Source organism: Falco peregrinus, chromosome 8, assembly GCF_023634155.1.
Source record: "Falco peregrinus isolate bFalPer1 chromosome 8, bFalPer1.pri, whole genome shotgun sequence".
In the NCBI taxonomy this organism is placed as follows: domain Eukaryota; kingdom Metazoa; phylum Chordata; class Aves; order Falconiformes; family Falconidae; genus Falco; species Falco peregrinus.
Window position 1 is genome coordinate 10,259,241 of NC_073728.1, and position 27,061 is coordinate 10,286,301.

The window sequence follows — 27,061 nt, forward strand, 5'->3', positions numbered from 1 at the left end:
TATAGGAAACAGTGATACTCTGAAATCGAAGGTTAAAGCACTGAACTGTGACTCAGAAGACATGAATTTAATTTCTGGATCTTCCACTTAGGTAATCTTGCAGGAATTATTTCACACGAGGATAATACCGCCGCACAGGGCTGTTGGGGAGATAAGTGCGTGCACGAGGGCTCAGCTAGCAGGATAGTAGAGTCATATGAGCACATACCCAGATACATATATACCTACTCTGTCTTTACTACGCATTAGATCTAAATTAAATCTATACTGCCACTGCAGCCTGGCACTCTTCGTTCCCTGACTCAGCTTTTGAGTTTCCATGCTGGCACTTGCAGCTTAGGCTGCAGGGCATCCACATTTCAAAGAGCTGCTCAAGCCCAGGCTGGCTTGCACAGATCTCATCCAGCTGTGCCCGAGAGGGCACCAGGTCTCTGGGGAAAGGCCCTCCGTGCCAGTCTGTGTGCCTGCCATCAGCCACACGGGCTTGCATGAGGACAGAGAGATGCAGCTGGGGCAACAGGCGAGACAAAGCGTATTCTTCCCATGCCACCGTAGGTGGTGTTATGTGTGCTCACCATACTTTGAGGCTTTAGGGTGGTCACTTGCTCTTTGGCAAGAAGATAGGAACTTCATTTATTTGCAGTACAAACATACCTTTATATCTTTCATCAAGACCATTGAAATAACTTTTCAGTCATGAGGAAAAAACCCCAGCATTAATGCAAGCACTTATGAAAGGAAATTACTTGAATTTCCTATATTGTAAACATACTCACACATTTATTAACAATAATCTAATGCTAAAATACTTAACAGGATGTATCAGATAAAGTTAACAGATTAAAACACCACACAAAAAAAAACTTGCTGCAAGCAATCTGTCCAGAGTGACCCAGGCAGAGTTGCTCTTGTTTCTCCTTTGTGTCAGGAAGATGCACTGAGTGACTTGTTAATTCTACATTTAACCACCTCTTGCATCAGTTCCCTCAACCATATTCAAAAGTTGTTAAAGTGGGGAGAGGGGAAATAAAAGAGGAAAAATTTGAATTTCTTTGCATATATGCAAGGAGATAAGGATCAACCCAAGCTTCCATTCACATTTCTTCTACTTTTGAAAAAAGGCAGAACTTGAATATTTCAAAGGAGGCAGAATTGAGTATTTGAATATTTCAGCACACAAAAAAATCCAATCCTGCAACTACTCTTTCTACACTTATTCAGAAGACATTAAAATTAATAGCACATACAACTAGAAGTATTATTAGATATATATAATTTATACATGTTTACAGATGTGTTTATGTGCATTTCTATATATAATGAAAGCACAGAATGCCTGAGGTTCAAAAGGACTTCTGGGAGGTCATCTGGTCCAACTCCCCTGCTCAAGCAGGGCTACATACAGCCAGCTGCCCCGGACCGTGTCCAGATGGCTTTTGAGTATATCTCCAAGAACAAAGACTCCAACAGCCTCTCTGGGCAACATGTGTCAGTGCTCAGGTACCCTCACAGTGAAAAAGCATTTCCTAATGTCCAGAGGGACCCTCCTAGGCTCCAGTTTGTGCCCATTGCTTCTGGTCCTGTCACTGGACACCAATGAAAAGAGCCTGGTTCCATCTTTTTGCACCCTCCTTTCAGATATTTGTACACATTGATTTATGAGATCTACCCCTGTGCTTTCTTTCCTCTAGGCTGAACAGTCCAGCTCTCTCAGCCTTTGCTAATAGCAGAGATGCTCCAGTCTGCGTGTCTGTGTGGCCCTTTGCTGGACTCTCTCTAGTACATCTGAAGAGTATGTCTCTCTCATACTAGGGAGCCCAGAACTGGACCCCGCACTCCACGGGTGGCCTCACCAGTGCTAAGTAGAGGTGAAGGATCACCTCCCTTGGCCTGTCGGAAGCATTCCTAATGCAATGCAGCCCTGGGTAACATTCTCCTTCTTTGCACCAAGGGCCCTCAGGTCCTTTTCTGACAGGTTACTTTCCAGCTGAACAGTCCCCAGCATATACTGGTGCATGGGGCTGTTCCTCCCCAAGTACAGTACTTTACAATGTACTGGCCCATTTCTCCAGACTGTTGAGATCCCTCTGGATGGTAGCAAGGACCCTCTGGTGTGCCACCCACTCCTCCCAGTCTGGTATCATCTGCAGACTTCTTGAGGGTAACTTTTTCCCACTGTCCAGATCATTAATGAAGAGGTTAAGCAGGACTGGACCCAGTACTGGCCCCTGGGATACACTATTCGTTAGTGGCCTCCAACTGGACTTTGTGCCACTGACCCCCACCCTCTGCACCCGGCCATCCAACCAGTTTTCAATCCACCTCACAGTTTGTAAAGTCATACCTAGATAGTAAGGGACTGAGTATTTTTATATGCAGATGGGACTCATTTTCTTCACCTTTCACCTCAGTATTAGAAGTTGAAAAAATAACCAAAATTTTGCCTTTTGAAGAATGATAACAGAAAAGGGATATCTGCAGTTCTAACAAAAAAGTTAATTCCTTATTGTATAAGTCTTTGAAGGGTTCAATATTAAATCATTGCTTACAGAATTACAAGGACATAAATTAGTTTTAATAGAATGTCTGTGTTCTGAAAACAAGGGCCTTCTCTCATAAAGATATCTTTAGAAAGGTGCTCTTTTGCCTGAGCCAAATTATATAAATATTTTGAAAGTGCTAACATGAAAGATCATATGCTGGGATGGTTACTCCCAGGGAAATGCACATGCATCAAGGTTCCAGACCAGTTTGATAAGGAAAACAAATTCTGTTCTGGAGCTAAACCTTAACTGTCAGAGATACAGCTTTGAAATCCACACTTTTAAACACCCAAAATTTCTTTTTAACAGTCACGGACTTGACACTGAAGCATGCAATGGAAATGAGAATGAGTAAGATACAAAATTAAGTGAACAGGAAAAAAAAAACAACAAACAGGTGGCTTCTGAATCACAAAAGTTGACAGGCTAGGGAGTGTCATACTGCCCCAGCAATCCATGGAAGGTATGCTCCGAAAAGCTTCAAAATCTGCTGTGTTGGAGTTAATGTGATCAAAATGGCTACAGCATGAGAGGTTAAGATATGCAGTAGCTACCCTGTATGTCATATTCCTTTAGAAACAGGTATAATTCCAGTAGGAAAATTAAGCTGCAGCTAATGTTGCTAATGCAAATCTCTAATTCACTCTGGCTATTCATGCAAGAAATCAGCACATGATGGCACAATTGAAAAGTTTTACTGTTAATGGAAAAATGTAGTTTAATAAAAAAATATCTTTTCTAATGCCCTAGGGAGGCAAGGAGAGGGTTTAAATAATTAATAAGGATTTTTCTACCTCCCTAAATTTTTCTTCTTTGACAGGAGATTTCAGCACATGAATTTTGGACTTTGAATCCTCTGTTTTCTAGCTTGTGCTCTACAAGGACAGAATATGATTCATATGACTGATCACATCTTAGTAGATAGACCCTATTTTGCTTGGCATCGTTCAGACATGGAACAAAATCACATTACTTCACCATCTCTAACACAACAGAGAGATGGAAACAAATAGGCAGAAGACAAGGAAAAGGGAGACATCTGTCAGTATGACAGGCAGCAGTCTCAGCAAACCATAAGGATAACTGTTGTCAGAATTCTACAGGGATCACAATAAAGAAGAGTATCAAGGAGTGAAAAGAAAGCCCATGAGAAAGTTGCTTTGAGATGTTAATACACAGCTCTTGCCAAATGGGAGGGACAACAGAAAAAAAACTACCAAGATGTTTGCTTAAAAATAATCTGCACTACTTCTGTTACTTTGTTCACATGTAACACAGGCTCAATGGCCTGCAATGCCCTAAGCAACTCCATGAAAACAGAAGTTTGGAGACGAAACAGAAACCTGGGAGGTACGTCTAAAGCGGACTAAAACAGAGTGCGGCCCCGATAGCAAAGTTTGACTGACATAACAAAAAACCTGGTTCTTCACACAACTGCCAAATTCTCTTTCCCTCACCACCTTACTATATAAATCAAAACTTGAAACTCTAAAGAGACAACGCAGATCAGTGGCATCTCATTTTACAGTACAATTAAGAATATAATCTATTTCAAAAGAAGTTCCCCATGTCAACACCCACAAAGAATTCTCTTTCTGTAAAGATTATTCCTCTGTGCGTATGTGTATATGCATCTGTGTGTACGTATGTATTTAGATGTTAAGAAGGAGAAAAAGTAGTAGAGGGGAACCATAAAGGGAAAGGGTACAGGGTTCTGCAATACTTTCTGTGCAGTCTTACTTCCGTAACTTTGCACAAGGCACTGCAAGACTGTAACTTCAATTTCAATTTGTGAATAAGTCTCATATAATCACCTACACAATTTTACGCTGCAAGTCAATTTGCATGGTTCCCAAGGAGATAAGTTTTTAAAAATCTTCTCTGGAATCCACTGATAAAATATGGGGGAAACTAGTATAATAAGATATAATGATGAATTAGTCCCTATAGAAAAGTTATCTTTTACTGAGTCCATCAGGAAAGTCTAGATAATCACTAAACATTTTGTATTTGCTTTTCTTCATTATTATCTCCAGCCTCATATTTTTACTGTGCATAGGCAGAGCATTTGCAATTCTCTATCTTTTTCTTTTACAAAATATCAAACAAGGATAAAGGATTTGGGAAAATCAGGTTACACGTAAACAAGAATAACATACAATACATTTTCTGTTTATGCAGGTAGACTTATTAAGTAAAGCATCCGTCTAAAATATTAGGCCATCTACTTTACAAATTTTACCCACAATCAAAAGTGGCATTTTTACAGCAATTACTATACATGATAAACATCAAATAAGCTTTGAGTGGAGAATTGTAACCTTGGTGTGAGGCATGGGAGGGAAGGAAGAGGATGAGCCAATGACATCTTAAAAAAATAATAAAAAAGGTAAGGTGATGGAGCCTTCAATCGTCATTCTGCTCACGTTAATGGGTATTTAAAAAGGTCATAATTAAACTGCAAATAGCCAGTGTTTTCACAACATTAATTTTCTTATCTGAAATTTAAACAACAGAAATAACTATTTTCTATCTACAAAATATGTTATATTCTAAATATAATATTGTAGTAATCTGAAACTCTCATCCCATTTCTGCTAATTTTTCAGCTGCATCTTAAATAAGCACCTCTCCAAAACAGTGCACAACATTCTCCTATTTTCCAACACTTTCCTAACAGTTAAAAATGCACTGAATAATGTTTGTATGAGCATCTTTCTTCTCCCAAGTGAAGAAAATATAAACCATGACAGATGTAGTATTGCATATGGTGACTGTAGAAGTACCTTCCATGGTAAGCCATGCAAACCTCTTGGGGTTACATGAAAAATGCAAACAGCAGGTGAGGAGAAAGTGAACAGTAAGCAAGATCGGGAAGATCTTTTACACATTATAGATCTTACAGTGATTCTTGTAGGCAGAGTAAGATTTACCAGGGTATTTAAAAGGACACTGGAGGAATGTGAGCTTAATGCAGAAGTGGAATGCCCATGCAATGACCTGAAAAATGGGAAACATTCAGCTTAGCAGAAAACAAACATGGTTTCCCCAAGGGGGGTTTTTACCCCCTCTGCAAATAAGAGTTTCAGCGAATACTGATGAAGGTCTAAAGAACATCAGCTTTATGGCATATAATAACCATGAATTTGGATTTGCAGGTGCTCCAGTTTCTAAAGAAATGTAAAGGAACTAATAATATACATACATGAGCCAGATTCTGTTGTCCTTTTCATGCACTGGTTCTGATGAGAAAAAACTAAATCACGAAAAAACAGATTTGTTCTCCTAAGTCAATAGAGTGTTTTCCATCCACCTTATGAACAACAAGAAAAAATTAATTCTTATCCTTTCTGGATACTGAATTCCACCTTCTGTCTTTAAAATCAAATAGACAATTGCAATTAATATAAATGCATTTAATGAAAGTTCAGAATTTCTTTAAATGGGCAATTTTTACTTAATTTCCTATACAGAGAGTTTAATCTAAGACATTGTTCTCCAAAAAAAATCTTGATTTATACATTTGAAAGCCTCTTAGACTTCCAAGCAAAGCCAGATTCAGGACCAGACAGCTGCCATGTCAAACAAAGAATAACCCAAGCTCTGTGTGCATTGAGATGGGATTCTATAGCCTCTAAAAGTATTTGAAACTCCATTTGAAGTTCTTCCCCCCCAAAATAGAATTATTTGCAACTTCTCTCCCCTCTATGACTTCTTAGCCACCTGCAGGCAATAGGGTACTAAAAGGGACCCCTTCTTCAACAGAGATCTGTTCTCTTGAAACCCATGGGTACATCCTGAGTGTTATTCCTCTGTCAAATTGGTTTGAAATTGGGCAGGGTGTTTTAAAAATAAATACTGTAGGACATGCTTTCAAAAAAAGGCCTACCTTAACAAACCAGGCTACAATACAGCCTTTAGCACTAACAAACAAAACAAAAATCTTTCTCCTCAATCACTTAAAAAGATTGATTTTTATTAGTGGTATTCAGATAGGCGAAATAGTTGTTAATTGAAGTGACCATAAATTTTAAATGCTTTTTTTCAGACACGGTTATATGTGTAGAAACATCACTCCACCATGTACACAAATAGATTTTTAAGCAAATGAAAAATTCAATTACATTGTGTACATTTTTTTATGAACCCTTTAAAAATCTTTCGGCTTTTTATGTGCTTTTGTATTTTGTACATTTTTTTAAATAGGCATTTCAGTTAATTTTAGAGCACTATCCCAGGTTCTCACTTTCTTTAAAACATTATCTTTACATGAAAGTCAACATCATATGGCCAGTATATGAAATTAAATACACATCCTCGCTGGGTTGTTGGGTTTTTTTTTTTCATTTAGTTGCTATTACTCCAAGCAAGTTTTAAAATGTTTCCAAATAAGTTTAAAGACATCCAATTTATTTTTATTCCAGTAAATTGCTTTCTCAAGTGGCACTGTATCCTTAAGGTGTGATATCCTGTTACTAACTGTAGAAAATACTTAGAATTCCATAGCACCTAAAAGTATCTCTTCTAGCAATAACTAGAAGCGCTGGATATAAGGATCTAGAATAATGCTTTCAGTAAGACATAAAAATATAATTCAAGAAGGTTAAGGAAAACAATAGTCTTACATGAACATGTATGATATTTATCTGTTATTTTTCAGCTAAAGGTGGAGATATCCTTTCTATCTCCTATAGAATCCATAGGCTATTGACTAGCCTACGAGGTTTTACTATTTTCAATTACATATTATGTATTTTAACATTCACAAGTAGATTGCAACAACATTCAGAAGTAATTTGCAACTCAAATCTGGCTTCCTACTCCAGGTAAAGGCAAATTTTTACCAAGGCAAACAGTAACATGAAAATCATTACTTTAGACTTGTCCCTCTGTAGCCTGTCACAAATGTAAATCTTGTAATGATGTAGCCTGTAAAAGTTACATTTTGATGGTTATTCCACCAGATTCACTGAAAATTCTGCCAAGTGTGGAAGTGTTTTTCTCCTCTAGGCTGATTTATTTATTTATCCATACACACACACACACTTTTTTTTTTTTTTTTTAAACACACACCGTTCTTGCAGCTTCAGATAAGCCCATTAACCCAGCAATATTTTGAGTGGATTTACTACAGCCTCCTCAGAGTAGCAGCACAGAGACACCAGTTGCCAGTTTTCTTTCCTGACTGGAACACAATGACTATACAATACAGGAGACAATTATTCAAAATATTACCTTACAAATATAGGTTATGGATTAACCAGACAGAATATCAGAATTGAGCATCTAAGAGACTAAGCAGAAGCCTGGCTAGCTAGGCCAAAACTCAAAGCAACATGGTGGATATTTATGACAAAATACGGGCAGCCACCTACAGAAGTATCTGTGACCTTTCCATCATAATTACTAAGTGCATAAATATTGTTCCGTGTTCTAACTTACACCACTGCTTTCCTGGGCTCTGATTTTGTGTAGTGTTTATATGGTGTACTACTCTCTCTCCCCACAACACTAATATTTTTTTTTAGTGAGTCAATCAATTGTCAAACTCATAATCTGCATGAGAATTACATTGCCCAAGTTTTTGTACTTTTAAAAATATAACCACATTGGATTATATTTCCTGGATACAACAAGAATTTAAGCTTCTAAAATTAAGTGTAGGAACACACTTTTTCTTTACTTCTGAAGGTATCTCCCTAATCTACTATCAGTCTGAATACAGTAAGAACAGCATCAAGCTACTTAAGGTTTATTTGAATGACAAAAGTACTGATTATTTTTTAAATATATTCATACCTAGATAATGTGTCAGAATTGTCTGAACTTTGCTACTAGCTCTCACTCCCCAACAACAACCCCCACCCCCCCCCCCCCCAATATTTTTATGCTTATTCTTCCTCAGCTGCAGCTAGCAAGCCCTGAAATGTCATTGCTTACAGGCTATTTGCACGCTCAAGCTAATCTAAATTTAAACTGTTCTGATTTTTGACCCAAGGGAATAAACTGCAATCAAATACAAATTGCAAAAATATTCAGCATTATAATTCACTTTCCCAGAACCAGAGTTTATAGTCATCTCTGGTTCTCATTTTTATATTTACTAACCAAATCCCACCCTTCTTACATAAAAGATGAATCTCATTATCTGTAAACAGTTCTGGCCAGGTGTTTTACTATATTTACGCTCCCACTAGATTTCATGATCATTTTTTCCACTTTCACGTTCTTCAGAAAGCATGCCCCCCTGACTGCTGCCAGTAGTTTTTCAGAAATTTACTTAAAACAAACACTTCTCAATGACCTGTTGAAAAATAAAACTCAACACATATATAACAATAAAATTAATGTACTGTTAATGGCTCCTACCAGTTCACTGCCAAGTTGTGCACTTTTAAAGCGTTGCTCAGTTTATACTCTCCAGATTTCAGGGGTTGAGTGTATTCTTTAGCATGCACAAAGTATGGGTTCACCTGAGTATCAACAGGGAACTCTGAATCCTGTAGAAAAAATAAATAATTAAGTCTCAGAAATGCTGCATAAGTTTATACAACATGCTACTTATGTTATTATTTTGAAAACACAATTTTGTCATGTTTTTGCCCTCTATTTTTCTCCTCTGATCAATTTTCATCAATTTATTTTTAAATCACTGTTGTCCCAACTTTATTGATTTATATATATATTGTTAAAGCTGAGTGCATGGTCCATAGTGAACAAGTGAATACCATGAGATATGTTAGATTGTTCTTTTAAAATTGTATTCATATGAGTTAACTTTTGAATAATTTTATTAGGATAGCATTGCTCTAGAAAGAGATCAACCATCAGTACTAATCATTATTTACAACCAAATATAATTTCACTGTTTATACCAGCAAAATCCCTTCTTCCCCCAAAACAGAAATAAACCCCACTTACATAGTTCAACATAACAGCAATAGGAAGGAAGCAACCTGACACTGTGGATACGGTAAAAAATGGCAAATAACATTTGCTGTCATTATAGTCTTCATAAAGTTTGTGTAATGATGTGGGTGTAAGTGACAAAAACTTGGCCTGATTCTTTTAACGGCAACGTCATTTCTGTACCTGCTACTGAAAGATGGTATGATGTTTAAAAAGGAAGGCTGTTAAATTGTTTTATTAAGTTAATCAAATACTAAGTTCAGGACAATTTTTGGTTTTTAAGTATTTTGTAGAAGACAATCAAAAGATAAAGTCAAAATTCAGGAAAATTAATTATTTTTCCTTAAACAGAAAAAAAAAAGTTTTAAAATTGTTTACCATTAAGTTTTAAACTACAAATTTAAGATGCAGAAATCTACCTGGCACTGGACTGACTGTCTCATTATTAAAAGAAATCAACTTCTAGAAACCTTTCATCAACTGACAGTTGGAAAGCTCCTTCAATTTGGAATGGAAGAACAACTCATTTTCTAAATCACTCTATTTTATTTCCTTCTCTCTCCCCCCCCCCCCCCCCCCCCTTATGAACACCTCCCATACTGGAAATGAAAAGAATAGATTTAGTCCTACTACCAAGCTCAGTGCAGCATGATCTGTCATGTAATTACTGATTTATCAGCTAATGAAAGTTTCCACTATTATTATAAGCGGAAAAAACATAAGAACACAAAAGAAAGGGGGGTTGTGTATGCAAATGCAGCTACAGGTAAACAACCTTTTTTCTCCTTTGAGTTCATGTATACATGTAGATCTAGACTGTATCTCCCAAAGATCACCATTACTTTGATAAGACCCTTTTCTCTGCTTGAATAAAGACTGAAGGATGAATTTCACCCATGCCACGTAATCCCCAATTAACCTTCACCAACACCGTAACACTTGTTGAAGAGGGAACCGGAACTCCAGGCTGCAGTTCAGAGCAAACATTTTCCAAGTCAGCTGCTGATGCGGTCCAACAGCACTGACTACAGCAGCAGGAGGTCCCAGACACGCAGCTCAACAGCCTCTCCCAAGCAGCAACCCAAGGAGATGGCACCTGCCTTGAATCTGTGCCTCTGTAAAAACCAGTTACAGACCCGAGAGAAAGCTCTTTCTTCAAGGCTCTTGTTCGCTCATCAGAAAAGGACAAAGACAGATCTAACATTCAGGAGGTCTCAGTCCTGAAAGTGTGTGCCTTCAAGAACAAACAGGAAAGCTAATTTTGTAATTCAAATGAAACTAATTATACGTTAGACGTGAATTTAGAATGAACTCTGAAGATAACTTTATCAAGTGGAATAGGACACCTTAAGAGTATGCTGTACAGGTTGTCACTTCTACCAAATGAAAGAAATCATCAAGAAAAACATCATCAGCAGATAATGCAAGGCAAAATCAGATGTTGATTAAAGTGGATTGCTCAGGAAAGATGCATGGATAACATGCTTAAGATCCACTGCAGGACCAGATTCTCAAAAAGTTCCAAATCCTCCAGATACATACACTGAGGAGACACGACAATACAAAGATACTGAACACCAACAGCACACTAAGATACCCTGAACTGTTAGCTCAGTTTCTCCAGCTCCAGCAGTTAACCTAGAGGGACAAGAAACCACAGAATTATTGCTGGACTGTACCAGCTTAGGAGCAGAAAATCTGGTCCCCTGGACACAGCAGAGATGTTCTTGCTATTAATCAAGAACCTTACTGTAGACCTGATATTTAGCATTCATGCCATCAGATAGAGGGGGCTGAGGTTTTCACAATAAACCTTCTCAAACAAAGCTCAAATCAGATGTGAGTAGACTTGAGTTTGCAGGCTCTCCACCAAAAAGAATACATATTTTCTGGAGCCAGGACTGGCTTGCCAGATAAGGGGCAGAAGGGACTGCAGCATGAGGAGGATTCTGGACAGAAGGAAACACGAACATCAGCTTTCCCAAACAGGGAACCAGGAAATTACTCAGCACAGGGCCGAGAAAGAAACTGGCCCTAAAATAGACAGAACAGCCCTTCCTAATGATATTCAAGTCCAAGAAAAAGGCTTCAAAGTACTTTCAAATACCTATTTAGACATTATAATCCGTACTTATCATTTACAATCAGCTTGAATTAAGTGTGCAGGATTTTAGGCAGGTTAACAACACACAAAGGTATTCAAAACTCACGGCACGACTCCAAGAAGATCAGCTCTGCTGAAAAGAGTTGGTATTACTTCTTGATACAGAATGTAGTGAGTGGGGTTTTGGTCTGTATCTGCATGTGAGGATATTAACTACATTTGAGCATCCAGTTATTATTAATGATTAACCAAATGCTTTAAAATAACAAATGAATGCTCTAGACCAAAAGAAAAATGTGTTGCTATGGAACTGGATGACAGAGCTAACTGATAGAATTAAAGGTATGTATTTTTAGTATTGGACTCAGAATAAGTCTCAGACCTACCGCAGATCACTATGCAGTCCACTCAGCAGTGGATCATAGTCTGAGGTCATGACTATACAGTCCACTTGGTGTCAACTTTGCACAGTTGACATGTCCCAGAAGGGCAATTATACAAATATGATCAGGCTGCATTGAGTTGAGCGTATCTGTGAGTCTGTGCTGGCTTTACAGTCTGCTCCAGCGATATTCTTAACAGGAGAGTTTTTTCAGCTTTTCTAAGTTCCAAGAGCAAATGCAAATACTTGGTACAATGTACCAGTTTATGAGGGATTAATAATGATCTACTTTGACGTGAGACTTCAGAAGCTGAGGGCAAGGATGACACAAAGCTTTCAGATACACCAGGCAATGAAGAGAAGCTGTATCATAGCATGGGGCTGAACTGTAGAGGAAGAATCTTCAGTGGTTGCAAGTAGCACGCTGAGGGAAAAACCGGGTAAGATTAGTACCATGCTACTGACATAAAACACTGGACTAGAACTGAGAATGAAGGTTTTATCAGCCTCCCTCTGTGAAATTACTGGCATGAGCCAGTTTCCATGGCCTATGTCTTTTTTCTACCATTATCTTCCATGAAGGTGAGCTCTATGACTTGCATCAAGAGGCAGATCTGTATTCTTCAACAGACTTTTCTTTCTAGTATAATGCTGATAAATAGTTAAATACATATATACATAAGAGTTAATCTTGCAGCCTCAATATCAAGCAGTGTGGTCTCAGATATTTTCTAAGATTAGTCAGCAGGCTAGAGGATTTATTGCTAACTCTAATTAACCAAGCTAAATGGCTTTATTAAAAATAGATTGTCATTAAAGAATGTAAGGAGGGTAAGCATGCACAATATATTTTAAAGACTACACTAGCTATTAGAAAACCACTCACAAAGACAATACAGTTTCCTGAAGACTTAGCTGATGATTCCTGTTTGCAACACTTTCAGGACATCCTGCTGTGAGAAGCTTTAAAGGAAAGACTGAAATTACCATACTTTTTAAAATGCCCATCAACCACTAAGATTAAGAATAGAATAAAATCAATGTATTTTAATCTGAAAATGTACACACACAGCAGGGATAACCACTAACTTTTTTTTAGAATTTGTCTGCACTTAACTTGATGGTAGCCATCCTGTTAATTTGTAGGAATGAGCATACAGCAGATTTCAGAGCGACAGACTATCAAAAGAATATCATTTCCTCTCCCATTTCAGAGGCTCTTTATATTGCATGTTCTATAAGGATGCTATTAACCTGATTCAAACTTTTAAAATGATTATGAAAATAATTAAGCTAATAACTTAATGATCAGTATAAGCACATCTATTACAGACCCAGGACCTGGAAGATATGTTTCAGTGGATTATGACTTCAATCACAAACATAGCCTAATAAAAGCACTCCAAAATCTAGTTTTTCATTTATTTATTTTTTTTGTTCTTGATTATACAAAAAGTAAGACTGGGTCTGATGGAAACTGTAGATGTTCACTGCTAACTTTTGTTCCATCTCAACCATATTTATATTTCCTTTTCGAAGCTAAGAAGCTACATTGAGTTTTGCTTGCAGGAAAACTTCTCAATACTATTATCTTGTGCAATTATTTTGTAAGCTTTTATAGGCACACAAAACTTTAGCTTCAAACTGCCTTACTGATACTCAGAAAACACATCCCCAGAAGGCAAGTCAATTTCCATGGTATTGTAGGGATTCACAGTGGTGACTGACATAGGACATTGGTCTTAATCACAGAACAGTCAGGGTTGGAAGGGGCCTCTGGAGACCATCCAGTCCAACCCCCTTCTAGAGCAGATTGCCCCAGAGCAGGTTGCACAGAGACACGTCCAGGTGGGTTTTGAATGTCTCCAGAGAAGGAGACCCCACAGCCCCTCTGGGCAGCCTGTCCCAGCGCTCTGTCACCCTCAGGGTAAAGAAGTGCTTCCTCACATTCAGATGGAACTTCTTGTGTTGCAGTTTGCGCCCGTTGCCCCTTGTCCTGCCGCTGGGCACCGCTGAAAAGAGCCTGTCCCCATCCTCCTGCCACTGCCCTTAAGGGATTTGTGTACATTGATAAGATCCCTCTCAGCCTTCTCTTCTCCAGGCTGAACAGGCCCGGCTCCCTCAGCCTTTCCTCACCAGGGAGATGCCCCACTCCCCCCACCATCTCTGTAGCCTCCGCCGGCCCCTCTGCAGCAGTTCCCTGTCTCTCCCGAACCGGGGAGCCCAGCACCGGGCACAGCGCTCCAGATGAGCCTCACCAGGGCAGAGCAGAGGGGGAGGATCACCTCCCTCGCCTGCTGGCCTCGCTCCTCCTCATGCCCCTCAGGGTGCCATCGGCCTTCTTGGCCCCCAGAGGAACACCACTGGCTACAGCCCTCCAGCTGGGCTCTGCACCGTTGATCACAACCCTCCGAGCTCTGCCATTCAGCTAGTTTTCAATCCACCTCACTGTCCACTCATTTACTCCACAATTCCTGAGTTTACATGTAAGGATGGTATGAGAGACAGCGCAAAAAGCCTTGCTAAGGTTAAGGTAGACTACATGCACCACTCTTCCTTCCTTAATCTTCCTTACCTGACTGGAAAGGAAGACAGAATCTGGGAAACATGTAGAGCAGATGATGAAAATGATCCTTTGTTGTCTTAACTCAGATATGAGAGAGATGCCTACATCTTGTACCAAGGTGCTAACTAAACACCTGCATCTTGAACTAGCCATTTCACTTAGATTGGCCATCTGTCTAAATACAGAGTGGTTTATATTTCCACTTACTTATGTTTACTTAGGGGTGTACTAAGAAGCAAAGAGTAGCCTAGAAAGAAAATCAACTTCAAACGAACACCTAAATTCTTAACATCTATTTGAAACTTGTGGAAGATAACTGTTAAAAGAATTTAAAATCTTCTGATCTCACACATAAGAACAAGTTTTTGAAAGATTAACTATGTGGTGGGAAAAACCTAAAAAAAAAAATAAATCAGAAACATTTAGAATTTGGAAATAAATATGTAGAGTACAAATAAGTAACAATTAAAGATTACTTTAATCTTTCATTGTTACTCTAGGAAGGAATCATAACATGTTTGTGGCTAAAATTACAAATTTTTATAGAAATACATGTCAAGTTCTGATTGCGTTTCAGCCATAATATTCCTGCAGATCTCTGAAGCCAGTTTCAAGAAAAAGCCATACATTTTCCAAATTTAGGAATGATTAAAGTGAGTCTGCACTATTTACTATACACAGACCAAGGAGGTTAAATAAAAATGAGTATAGTCCCAATACATGCCACTGCCTTCATATAAATCTTAGAAGCTTTACGTGCTCCTTGGCTTACAAAGTTCTACCTTTCAAGAATTACAAATGTGAGCAACTAGATTTATAACATTAAAAAAAACACACAATCAACATGCTTTTTGTAAACTCTGTCTTACTCACTTTCTGGAACAAAACAAATTACTACATGCAACCAGACTTACTCATATGAGACAAACAATTCTAGGAAAGTCTAAGCACTCTGAATAGAAGTGACTGAGTATCTTGCATTTTTCAGTAGAAAACCCCCAGATACTACTTTAGAAGATACTGCCATAAATTATTGCGGCATAATTCACAAATATAGTAAAAAAAAAAAAAGGAGTATAATATAAAAACATTAGTATTTCTATCATCCTTTACTGAATATCTGAAATATTTCTGAAATTGTAGTTTTTACCTCCTTTGCTGTGATAAACCTTTATTTTACTAGAACATGAGAGTCAGCCCCAGTTGTTAAGATGATTCATACCTATGGTTCATACTTCAGGGTCTGAATGGAATGAACTGTGGTATCACTTTTCATGGCCAGGTGAAATGTTGATTTCGGTAGCTCCCCAGTACACACCAGGCAGAAGCCACAGTTTAGAGATATCAAGTCTGTTGCTGAGTTGATTTCCTGCCTGAGAAAGCTACCAAAGAGTTTAGAAGTGATACCACCTTAAAGTATTCTCTCACACTATTTCCAAAATATATTATTACTGTATTGATTTATCAAAGCTTCATTGGTACTTCAATTTATGTGAGGCAGAGCTCTGTATGTACGTTCTGAGCTCTTCAAAAGAAACAAAACCAAGCTACCTATGAAATTACAAAGGTCAGTATAGATTTTTTTTCCCCAGATACAATTACTTATCACTATGAAATAAATGTGGTATCTTTATCCTCAAAACTTTCTACAATAAAAATGCTCAAGGAATCTAATATGAAGATAGCTCCCCTCCCCCAACAAATTTTGGCACTGATGTGTCATTATTTAGTCCTTATTCTATTATTTTCACTTGCTAAATCCTAAGGGTAACAGAGAACCCATTACACAAGTTAATATTTTGCACAACAAGGCTTTGTGAAACATATTTATTATAAACATTGATTGCAAAGCCTGGTGCCGCTTCAGCATCAGCAAGGGTTATGGGCACACCAGAATTCAAGAAATGCACATACTGAATGCTAAGGAGTCAAAGCAATATATTATACTTTTCTTCACTCTTGTATCTGCACTGTACCAGACATTTGTACTATGACGAACATGAAAAGCTATTAAGCTCCCTCTTATACTGATGTAAGAGAGGAAAGTAATGCGTTTCCTGCCTGTGAAATTAAACATCCTATTACTTTATTGTAAAAGGCAAGGAACATTACATTTAAAATAGCGTCCTAGAAAGAATCTCTGTGAACCAAAACCATTCTAAATGCATGTCCTCAGTCACTGACAATGGCAAAAGCAACTGGTACATTGTTTTTGTCAATTATCATTCAGAAACTACACCGCCATTGTTACCTGAAGTTACAGGTGTAACAGACCATCGGCCACTCATGAGAAGTTAGCCATGGCTTTCAGTCCATTTACATGAAGTATTTCCATAGCTCTCAAAAACATTATCAGAAGGGAGTAAGCATCATTATCTCCATCTGTTCTCTATGTACAGGGAAGACATCCCAATGCTAGATCTTTGGCAAAGGTAATAATTCAAACCCATCTACACCCCCAAGTAATAAAAGGATCTATTACTGATTCTTATAGTTTACCTAGAGAGCTCTATAGAAATCAGGATTGCATGAACTCATAAAAGCATTCCCTACCCTAAGACCCCACAGATTTATACACAAAAAGAAACTGGAAGAAAAACAGCTTGATGTAGAAGAATGAAGGCAGTGGGTTGATTAGCATTGATAACAGGCAGCTGTGGCCTTCCAATTGTTGCAGCACACACAAACAAACCAGTAAGCTGCAACAAGGCTCTACCGTTGGTCAGATTCTACTGTCTGTGCTGTTTCTCCTTCCTCCAGAGGTCAGACCACACTGCTCCTCCTCCATCCAACCCCCTCACCCACCATCCTCAGGGCTATTTAACCACTTAGTGGGAACGAGCTACATCTGCACATCGTCCATGTCAATCAACCCACTGCCGCTGAGGCAAGGCCACAGCTGCACGTTATCAATGCTAATCAGCCCACTGCCTTCAGTCCTCTACAGCTTGATTGTTTTGGGGGTTTGGTTTTTTTGTGTGTTTTTGTTGTTGTTGGGTTGTTTTGGGTTTTTTTTTGCATTCTTTTGTTTGGTTATTGGGGTTTTTTTAAAAAAAAGTTAAGAGCCTGAACCATATGAGAATTTAGTGACTTACCCCAGATCAAGCTGAAATTCTGTAGGAGAGCTTGTAAACCAAACCTCAGAGTCTCAAATCATTATTTAATTCTCCCTAATAAGATACAAATCTTGTCTTGATGGAAATTGTTATGCAATTAAGACAATTTACCCTTAAAGCTCTTAGAAATCTTTCTTTTTTTTCCTGTCCTAAATGTTTACGATAAGCTTGCCTTTTTACTTCTGATAGCAGGGCCCTTCAGAGCAAGTCTACAGCTTTCATTTTCCTTGAGGAAGACGCAAGAGATTCATTTGTCAAAACATACAGAAGGCAATGAATAGATAAGTGGAACTGATCTAAATCATCCCACATCTGAGAAAAACGTAGTATAGTTTAATACAAAACAGAAAACAACCAAATCAGTTTATCTAAATCACAGCTTGGCCTTGCCTATATCGTTATTACACACAGTTCTAAGATTCTCCTTACTCAGATGTTAAAAATTGAAGTTGAGAAGAAGTAGTTTAACTATGCATTTGTGAGCAAGCCAGAGCCTTGTTACTTTATTTCTTTAAAAAAAATATTAAAGCTTAACTGAGGAAAAGATCATCAGAAAGTAATTTGGTGATGCAAAGTCCTTTGGTCAGGGAGTACATAGAGACTTTTTTTAATTTTTATTTTTTGCAAAAATTGATAACTATCATCATCAGTTATTCCAAATTGAAAATCATCAAGGTCATCCTAAGACTGCAGTCAAGACATGCACAAGGGGCATAATCATAGTCACACGTGCTGGTGTATCCATACTTTCCATTTAAAAAACAAATACCAGATACTTTGTTCAGAAATGCGAACAAAATGATGAAAATTAAATTCCTCTTAGGGTAGAGCAACTGTCTATGTCCAAGATTCAGCAAGCTATTCTGACTTGCATCACTAAATATTTTCAAGGAAATATTCTATTCTCTCACCCAAAAAAAGCAGGATTAGCTCTGCTTTTCTGTACTTGGAAAAGTACCGCACTAATCACTGATAACCACACTTAATACCATTGAAATTATCTTTCTATTCAAAAAGATGGGGGGAAATTATTTTAAATTTTTTTTTTTGCTTAATTTTCCTGAAAAATCCAATATGCTTATATTAAGGAGACTATACTTTATATTTTTTTCTTTTAGATTAAACAAATTTCAATATATTGAAATTTCCATACTTTTATTCTTAAATATCAAAGCAGTTCCAAGTAGGACTACTGGTTTCCATGGAATTACCTTACTAAATATATAGTTTTCACAACAGGTCTTTAGTTTTACACCATACCTCAATTGTTGTCCAAACTATCACAGCTTTCAAAACAACCTAAGGATTACTAAGAACCCATACATTCAAATAGTAGAAATAAACAAAAGACATTTTAAAAATACAAATATATAAATAAGAATGAAAATTGTCTTGGCTGTAATTGCTCACAATGAATGAATCTCAGTCATCAGACTATGAAAAAATGAAAAATGAACCATGTCAAATAAGATAAAACGTTTTTAAAAGCAAACTATAGTATGAGATTTTTCAAAATTTCAAATTTTACTTTCCTCAAACTTTTCATTTTTACGTTTTACATTTTTTACATTTACATTTTTACATTTACATTTACATTTTACAATCAGACAATTCCTGAGGAAAGATGTGAACAATGACCACCATCAAGATGATGTAGGACCCTACTAAAAATTATTTTAAGGTACAAAGTAAGTTAAGAAAGATTTAAACAAAGGAAAATTCCTGCTTCCCTCTTTCCCATGAAGAAAATCCTGACACTGTTCTCCGAGTAGCTTAGTTTTGGTGCAATGGAGATAGGTGGCTTCACAAGGAACCAAATGCTAAGCAAGAAACTACTGAATTCATATTAAGTACTTTGCTGCAAGAGTGACAGAATATAAAATATAGTAGCTGAGTATTATTTTATCTTCTGTTTCAATATTTTCTGTAATTGATGAAATAAGGTATCCTCTTCTAGCAGTTTATGAAAGAAATGAAGATACTCAGTGCACTGACAGAATGCCATCAGTGAAATATTCAGTAGCCAATGTTGTACGATTCTTGAAACTGAAACAACTCAATTTCAAAATGCTGCAGTGTCTATAGTAATGGTATTACAACACATTTACACATTATTTTACTATTTTAATCATAACCACAATTATTTTATGAACATCTGAAATGTAAGGAAAGGAAGTTGAAAGCAATAGCAGAGAGCCTAGTAAAACTTTTATTGCATACTACATCTTGCTTGGCTTGCTAATAAAAAAACATAAAAATCACCTACAAAGGTTGTGGCCACATAAATCCTCCTTATTCAGTTTATAACCCTGACAATTTTTCCTTTTTTTTTAATAAAATAAACATGAAAATAATATGTAATAGGTAGTAAAAGTCAAATTAATTAAAAAAGCAAGGGCAAAACTGTTCTGTCTCCATGTTAAGGTCTAGTGTATTCATGTAGCTCTTCAGACAGTTTGTGAACTGGTGCTAACAGTAAATTTTAAACTTGAAACTGCTCCTGACAATGTCAGTTTTAAGGGTCTGCCAGATCAAGTCTTCCTACAGCCGTTGCTGATGCAATAAAGAAACTAGAAAGTACTACTACTATAAATGTATAACTACACCACAGACACTCAGTACCTTTTTGACTAGAGCTCTCATTGATAAATTTACAGAAATTATTTTCTACTATAAAAAGCATAAACTTGAAGATTGAAAGCTGCAGCACATCACTAACACTTTGTTTCTTTTATTGGGGCTATGAAACCCAATTTTTTCAATTATTAATAATGTAGATATTTGAAGAATAAAAGGATGCTAACATACAAATATTGCATCACTGAAGTGCAATAACTTTCTTCCAATTTTTAGCACTACGGCTTATCTATTTTTGCCACTATTTCAGAAAGTAATGATATAAAAGGAAAAAACTTATCTTTATGCCAAACATATTGCCCAACTCTACAGAAGTAAACCAGCTGTAACGTTTTATCTTCTACTAAAACTTAAAAACTTCTTAGCACAGAAGCCCGTATCCTGGGCTGCACCAAAAGAAGTGTTATCAGCAGGTCAAGGGGGTTGATTCTCCCCCTCTACTACACTCCCGTCAGACCCCACCCGGAGCACTGCGTTCAGCACTGGGGCCCCCAGCACAAGAAGGACATGGACCTGTTGGAGTAGGTCCAGACGAGGGCCAAGAAGATGCTCAGAGGGCTGGAGCACCTCTCCTATGAAGACAGGCTGAGAGAGTTGGGGTTGTTCAGCGTGGAGAAGAGAAGGCTCCGGGGAGACCTTACAGCAGCCTGCCAGTGCCTGAAGGGGGCTGACAAGAAAGCGGGAGGGGGGCTTTTTACAAGGGCATGTAGAGATAAGATGAGGGGGAATGGTTTAAGCTGAAAGAGGGTAGATTTAGATTAGATATTAAGAAGAAATTCTTTACTGTGAGAGTGGCAAGACACTAGAACGTTTCCCAGAGCAGCTGTGGATGCCCCATCCCTGGAAGTATTAAGAGCCAGGTTGGATGGGGCTGTGAGCAGCCTGGGCTGGTGGAAGGTGTCCCTGCCCATGGCAGCGGGGCTGGAGCTAGATGATCTTTAAGGTCCCTTCCAGTCCAAACAGTTCTGTGATTCTATGCAATATCCAAGTAAACCACATTTCTGAGTTTAAAGCAACATGATTGTAGATGATGCTGTTAAGCAAAAACATGCCTCTCAAATGTGGGGACTGTAACATAATTTGTACACTAGAGACAAATACCCAGCAAGTTGCACAGCTGCTTAGAGGACTGAGATCTTGGAGTCTTAAGACCAAGAGCTGAGAAACACCAAACAGCTTCTTGAGCTTGCTCAAGATTGACCATAGAACAATTAGTAATTTAAGATGCTCTGCACCCACACTGAATGAAAAACAAATATTTAAGCTTTATAAAGATGAACAGATTCTTTTTCCAGAGAGGAAACAGCCCTCAAAATAAGCTAGTCATTGAAGACCTGTTCTATCTTAGAAAGGATATTTATGCCGAGTGAAAACACTACCCGCAGCTTCTCCCATCACTTCTACCGTCACAACTACCTCATCAAATGTTTTTTTTACCCCTTTATTTTGATTAATCTAGTTGTTACAGGATATACAGGACCAATAATCCCTGTTAAGTCAGTAAGATGAGTGAGGAGTCACAGGGAATTTATTCCAGTACATGAACATACTAATAATTCTGAGTGCTAAATTCAGTTACAATCTCAATAAAGTAATATAACAATCATCCAACTTTTAATTTACTGCTCCTTGATGGTGGGAATTTAACTTAATATATGCAATTAAAATTGATTTCTTAATTTAAAAGTATGCAATTCAATACCACAACTCTAAGATATTAAGTTTATACTGGTACTGATATGGCTGGATTTTAAATATCCACTTCTGATTGCCATTAACAGGAATTATGAATGTAAAATCATCACACATTAAAGAATAAATTCACTAATATTTTAACTGGTAGCAATTCTGAATGTTTTGACCCGATTCTTGTCATCATAGCATCACCACATCATACCAACAGAATATGCTCCTGTTTGTTTTTCAAAATAGTATTATATGTCATATGGATAATCAACCTTTTACAAGGTACAAAACAATATCTATAGTCATACAATATAGATGTACAGCACAACTACATATACAACTTAATCTTGCATAAATTAATGAAAACAGTTACAAAACTGAGCTTGATCATTTGCCAAGAAGCAAAATAACAACAAAAATGCTGCAATAAATTATGATGATACAATGCGTGCATTTGGTTGCTTGAAAAAGCTACTGTATTTATGATCATTGTTAAAATAAACAATAGGACAATAAAATACAGAAACTTCTCCCAATTATAATTTTATTTTGTAGCTTTAAATTTTGATTATGGTGCAATGAAACCAGCAATATTTTAAGTTACAGCTGCACATTCTGCATATGCCATACAATTCAATTAGGCATGTTAAAGAGGTAATGCTGATTAGATGACAGACATTAAGCTACTTCAGTTATCTGACATACTCCAAAGTACATTGCTGTATTGTCTTTTTTTATATGTATTTAAAAATTGTTCATAGTGATTCATGTGAACTTTCTCTCCTACAGAAGTATTCTATAATAGAGTCAATTAACAAATTCAGATGCTTTCTTCAAATAAGTTGTCTAATTTCTGTTTGCTTCCTTGAAACAGTCATATGAATGAAGAAATTAGTTATTCAGCATCACATGTTCAGATCTAAATGTATAAAATAGTCCCCGAGATCACACATATTGTTGTATAGTACCGTATCACAGACACCAGTTTTCTTAAATCACAACCTGTATCAAATCATGTTATGATTCTTCCCATTGCAGTACTCAAACTGATTTAAAGACCATAGGGTTAGAACTAGCAACAGCCAACTTGCTGTCCACTGTTTGGGAACCTAGATTAAATTTAACAAATGTGAGCAAAGACACTCTTAAATTCAATAAGCATTATGCACTAAGTTACCATGAAATATTTGTATTGATAATCTGAGGTCAAAGTGAAAAATAAAACGTCCCTAATGAAAGTGACTTTCTGATGCGCTTCATAAAATTGTGTTTCATCCAAGCTCTGTATTTCAAAAATACTTTTTTGCATGTCACTCTAGCACAGTGTAGTTTTGCTGAGAAAATAAAAAGTATCCACATCATCACCAAGAGAAAGGGTGCCCTTTACCTCACCTGGGAATTAGCTGAATTGTAAACTATAGGGGCCACTTTGTCCCCAGTTATACAGTCCTGTCAGCACCAGGCTACGGAGGAAGCTCTGGCCAATCTGAGGAGTTCCAAGCCTCTCCTAGCCTGCAGCCCCGCACATGCTTCACACAGCACAACCATACCTTAAACACTTCCGTGTCTCTACCCTGCAGGCAGGACCATCGTTACATACCTGCCTCCTTGCTGACACCCCTCAGACTCCTTTGCCTCCAGCGGGAGGGTAAGGAAACTTGCCACAGCGATGGTACCAAAACGCACCACCGCACTTTCAGAGGCATGGACTATATAGCATGTAAGGTAATCCCACAGAGGTGAGGACTTCACCCCCCGCCCCCTTGTACTCCTGACTCCACAGAAACACCTTTCCTCTCTTCCCAAAGCCATTCATGTGTCAAATGGGGTTTTTTGATAGTTAATCACATTACGTGAACTCAGCGTAAGAGCAATCTTACTTCGCAAACTACTCCTTCACACATCTGCCACCAGTCAGCACCAGATGCCAGGTTGGTGCTAACGTGGGGACCGGGGGACATGATGTTGCTGCCCAGTCCTGAATGCCAGTGCTACCCCCGGCCCTTCTCTCAGCAATGAGAGTTCCTTTCCCCTCCACATCACCAGGAACCGGGGCTATGCGTTGGGCTGAAGCAAGTGCTAAGGTGGGTTTGGCTCTTTCACTACAGTATAAAAAGTGCGAGCCCCCCTCGGCCCAAATCACAGCTATGGACTGCGACTGCACATGGACCTCCCTGCATAAATACACAACATAAGCTGTTTTCTTCTTAAGGTACAGCATTACCACATAGCTATCGCATCCATAAACCATCTTCAGCAGAGAAACTTTTGGCCTAAATGTTGCCTTAATGACTTCTAATTAAACTAGGTACTTTTAAACCTTTTTAGGGGTTTAGCTTGCACCTATTTCTCTCAGAAGTACTAAGCCACAAAGTAATTTTTAACTTTTAACAGTTTAAAGATATAAAATTACTATTTTTACACAGTATAATATAAATGCCAGTATTCCATTTCCGTGGAATTACCAGGTTATTTCTTCCATGTTGTCTTTTTACTCAAATATTTCATCTTGAACAGTTCATCCTGACTGTTACCAGTTCCGTTTTTTGTTTCACTGCTTGGGTTGGGGTTTTTTGGGTTCCCCCACACCCCCTTACTCCTCACTGAGGAACACACAAGACCTCTGAATACCCAATAACACAAAATCTATCTCCAAGTCTACAGAACCCCAATGCACATTAGAAAAATAATTGCAAAACTGTAGGCTGGGAAGATGAGGGATTTATAGGCAAGCATGTGTTCTTTAAATCTAGCAAGACTGCACTAAAAGTATCTCTGAGTGTAGTTTCTAGAAATAGGCTTATTTGTTATAACAGTAAGACTAATGCATTGCTCTATATAGAATACAAAATGTTTTAATTATATAATAGCTATTACGTATAAAGACTGTATGTATTGCATATGTACAGAATATACTTATAAATTTTATACACACGTATCTGTATGTCCATACATAAAACCAGTGTGCAAGACTTGAAGCAAGAGGAAAAAATCTGAATTTATCCATTTTAAGTATTAGTGCACATAGCAGACATGGTTCTCCTTCAAACTAGAAAAAGAAAAATAATTACTCTTTGAAAAAGATGTTGCTACTTGACTTAAGTGATGATTAAAAGAAATAGAAATTTAAAATACTCCTGCCCATACGGGCGCTGTCATACTCAAGACTGGTATGTCAAATACTTATTTATAATTATTAAATCAATTTATATTTTCCCCAACACAGGCTTGTTAAGTCATTATGAGTTTAGTCCAAAAGATCATGATTAAAATGAACTTCAGTTTTATCAGCTATCAAAATATTTAGATGCTACGAAATACTGTTAAGTATTTCTTCACTAATTCTTCCTTCAGCACTGGTATGTCTTTTGTAAGAAGTATCTTCCCATTGATCAAGATAGCAAAATTCAAGCCTAAGAGTTCCAAGATAACAGAAAGATTGGCATCACAAGAGTTTTCTAGCACATAAGCTATTAGACAGATTTCCCATGAAACTCAAACCCCATCCAAACAAAAATTGCTACATTCTTCTAATTTAAATGCAGTTTGCCAGGGCTACTGGCAATTTTAGAGAGACTTTACATACTGTCTCTTTAAGGTAAGCAGCAGCAATCACACACGATTAGAGTCCCAGAACTGTAAGCACCATCCCTACAAATTCTGTGCAAAGTAAGAGAGGATGAAAAAGTGCAAGCAAAACTCCCCCAAAGTATCACACGAATGCAAGTGGAAAACTTTATGGAAACAGAGGACAAGACACCTTAGAAGCTAATACAAGATCATTCATTCATTTATGGATGTTCCAAAGTACATTTCATCCGAATGATTTTTTTATTTTGCTTCTAACACGTGCACTGTAAAGAAGAGTGAAAAAAACTATTATTTTTTGGATGATTTAGTTTGACATGATTCTATCTTGCACTTCTAATAAGAGTAAAATAGATCTGCTCCTAAAGGTTCTCCTACCACTAGTAATGTCTAAATATTGACGCTAGAGATTCAAATAAGTTTTAAATTTTGCCATATGTTTATTAACTTTTCAAATATTAACAAACAAGTTAAATTTTTCTTCAAATTAATACTGTGCTTCCAGGAACCTCTAAAATTGCATTTATATTCTCAATATCATCTAGTATACACTAATTTTTCACATGAATGAAGTACATATTGTAATCATTTCAATAACTGTTTTAAGGCATATAAGGTTTACAAAGGTCCATATATCACTACAATGAACTAGTAAACACATTCAGGGACCATTAGTTATTGATTTATTTGCAACTATCCTTTACAGTTGCTGTCCATATTACTCCCCTTTGCATTTAATCATACCGATTCAGTTTCAGGACAGGTAGCAACCATTTATTCCAGGCTCCACATAATGATAAATAATGAAAACAAAGCTTTAAGAGTACTTTGATGTGCAAGGTACAAAGCACTCAACTTGCCAATACTGGCGAGTAATGGACCCTTTATAACAAAAAGTTAATTAATTGATTACTATAGTTGTTAGCAATAAGTACTACATCAAATAGTGATAATGCTTATTATCTGTCACTGTAACCTAGCGTAAATATTTTCAGCACTGCAGGAAGGGGATACTACAGAATATGTAAGGAAGGTACTGCCAGACTGACTTCACAAACATGCCAACAGTGAAACTGAAACTGATAAACACTGCCTTAAGGTGCAAGGATGTCAGTCTGTTCTAAATTAATCAAGACAGATTATAAAAGCCAGACCAGACAATGTCTAATTGATTTTGGACCACATGAAATCCAGGCCATTGCACTTTCTTGAATTAATTTCTACTTTAGGTAGACATAGCTTAGAAAAGCCATTATTTAGAAGTTGTCAGGGTTTTTTTAAGACTGAAGAATTTACTGTAGCAGCCAGTGCATTTGTGAAATGCCTAACCACGTTCTCTGCTAAAAAGCAACACTATTTCTAAACCAGAATATCCTTAGATTCAATTTTTATCTACTAAATCCTATTCTAGTTTTGTCTGCTATGTAAACGAACCTATTAAGAATATATTTTGTTCCCTTTGTCACAATCAATGATGAACTCCTCCTTAATTAAATCTCATCTACTTGAAGATGTCCCTGCTCATTGCAG

The 27,061-nt window shown here is 37.3% G+C and overlaps 1 protein-coding gene across 1 annotated transcript in view; it reads right to left on the bottom strand.

Annotated features, from left to right (window-relative positions):
• SPAG16 (sperm associated antigen 16) overlaps positions 1 to 27,061 on the bottom strand; it is a 411,444-nt gene that overhangs the window by 335,792 nt on the left and 48,591 nt on the right. The window contains exon 11 of the mRNA XM_055812042.1: positions 8,913 to 9,043. Coding sequence (XP_055668017.1) covers positions 8,913 to 9,043 — 131 coding nt within the window. The remainder of the gene's footprint in view (positions 1 to 8,912; positions 9,044 to 27,061) is intronic.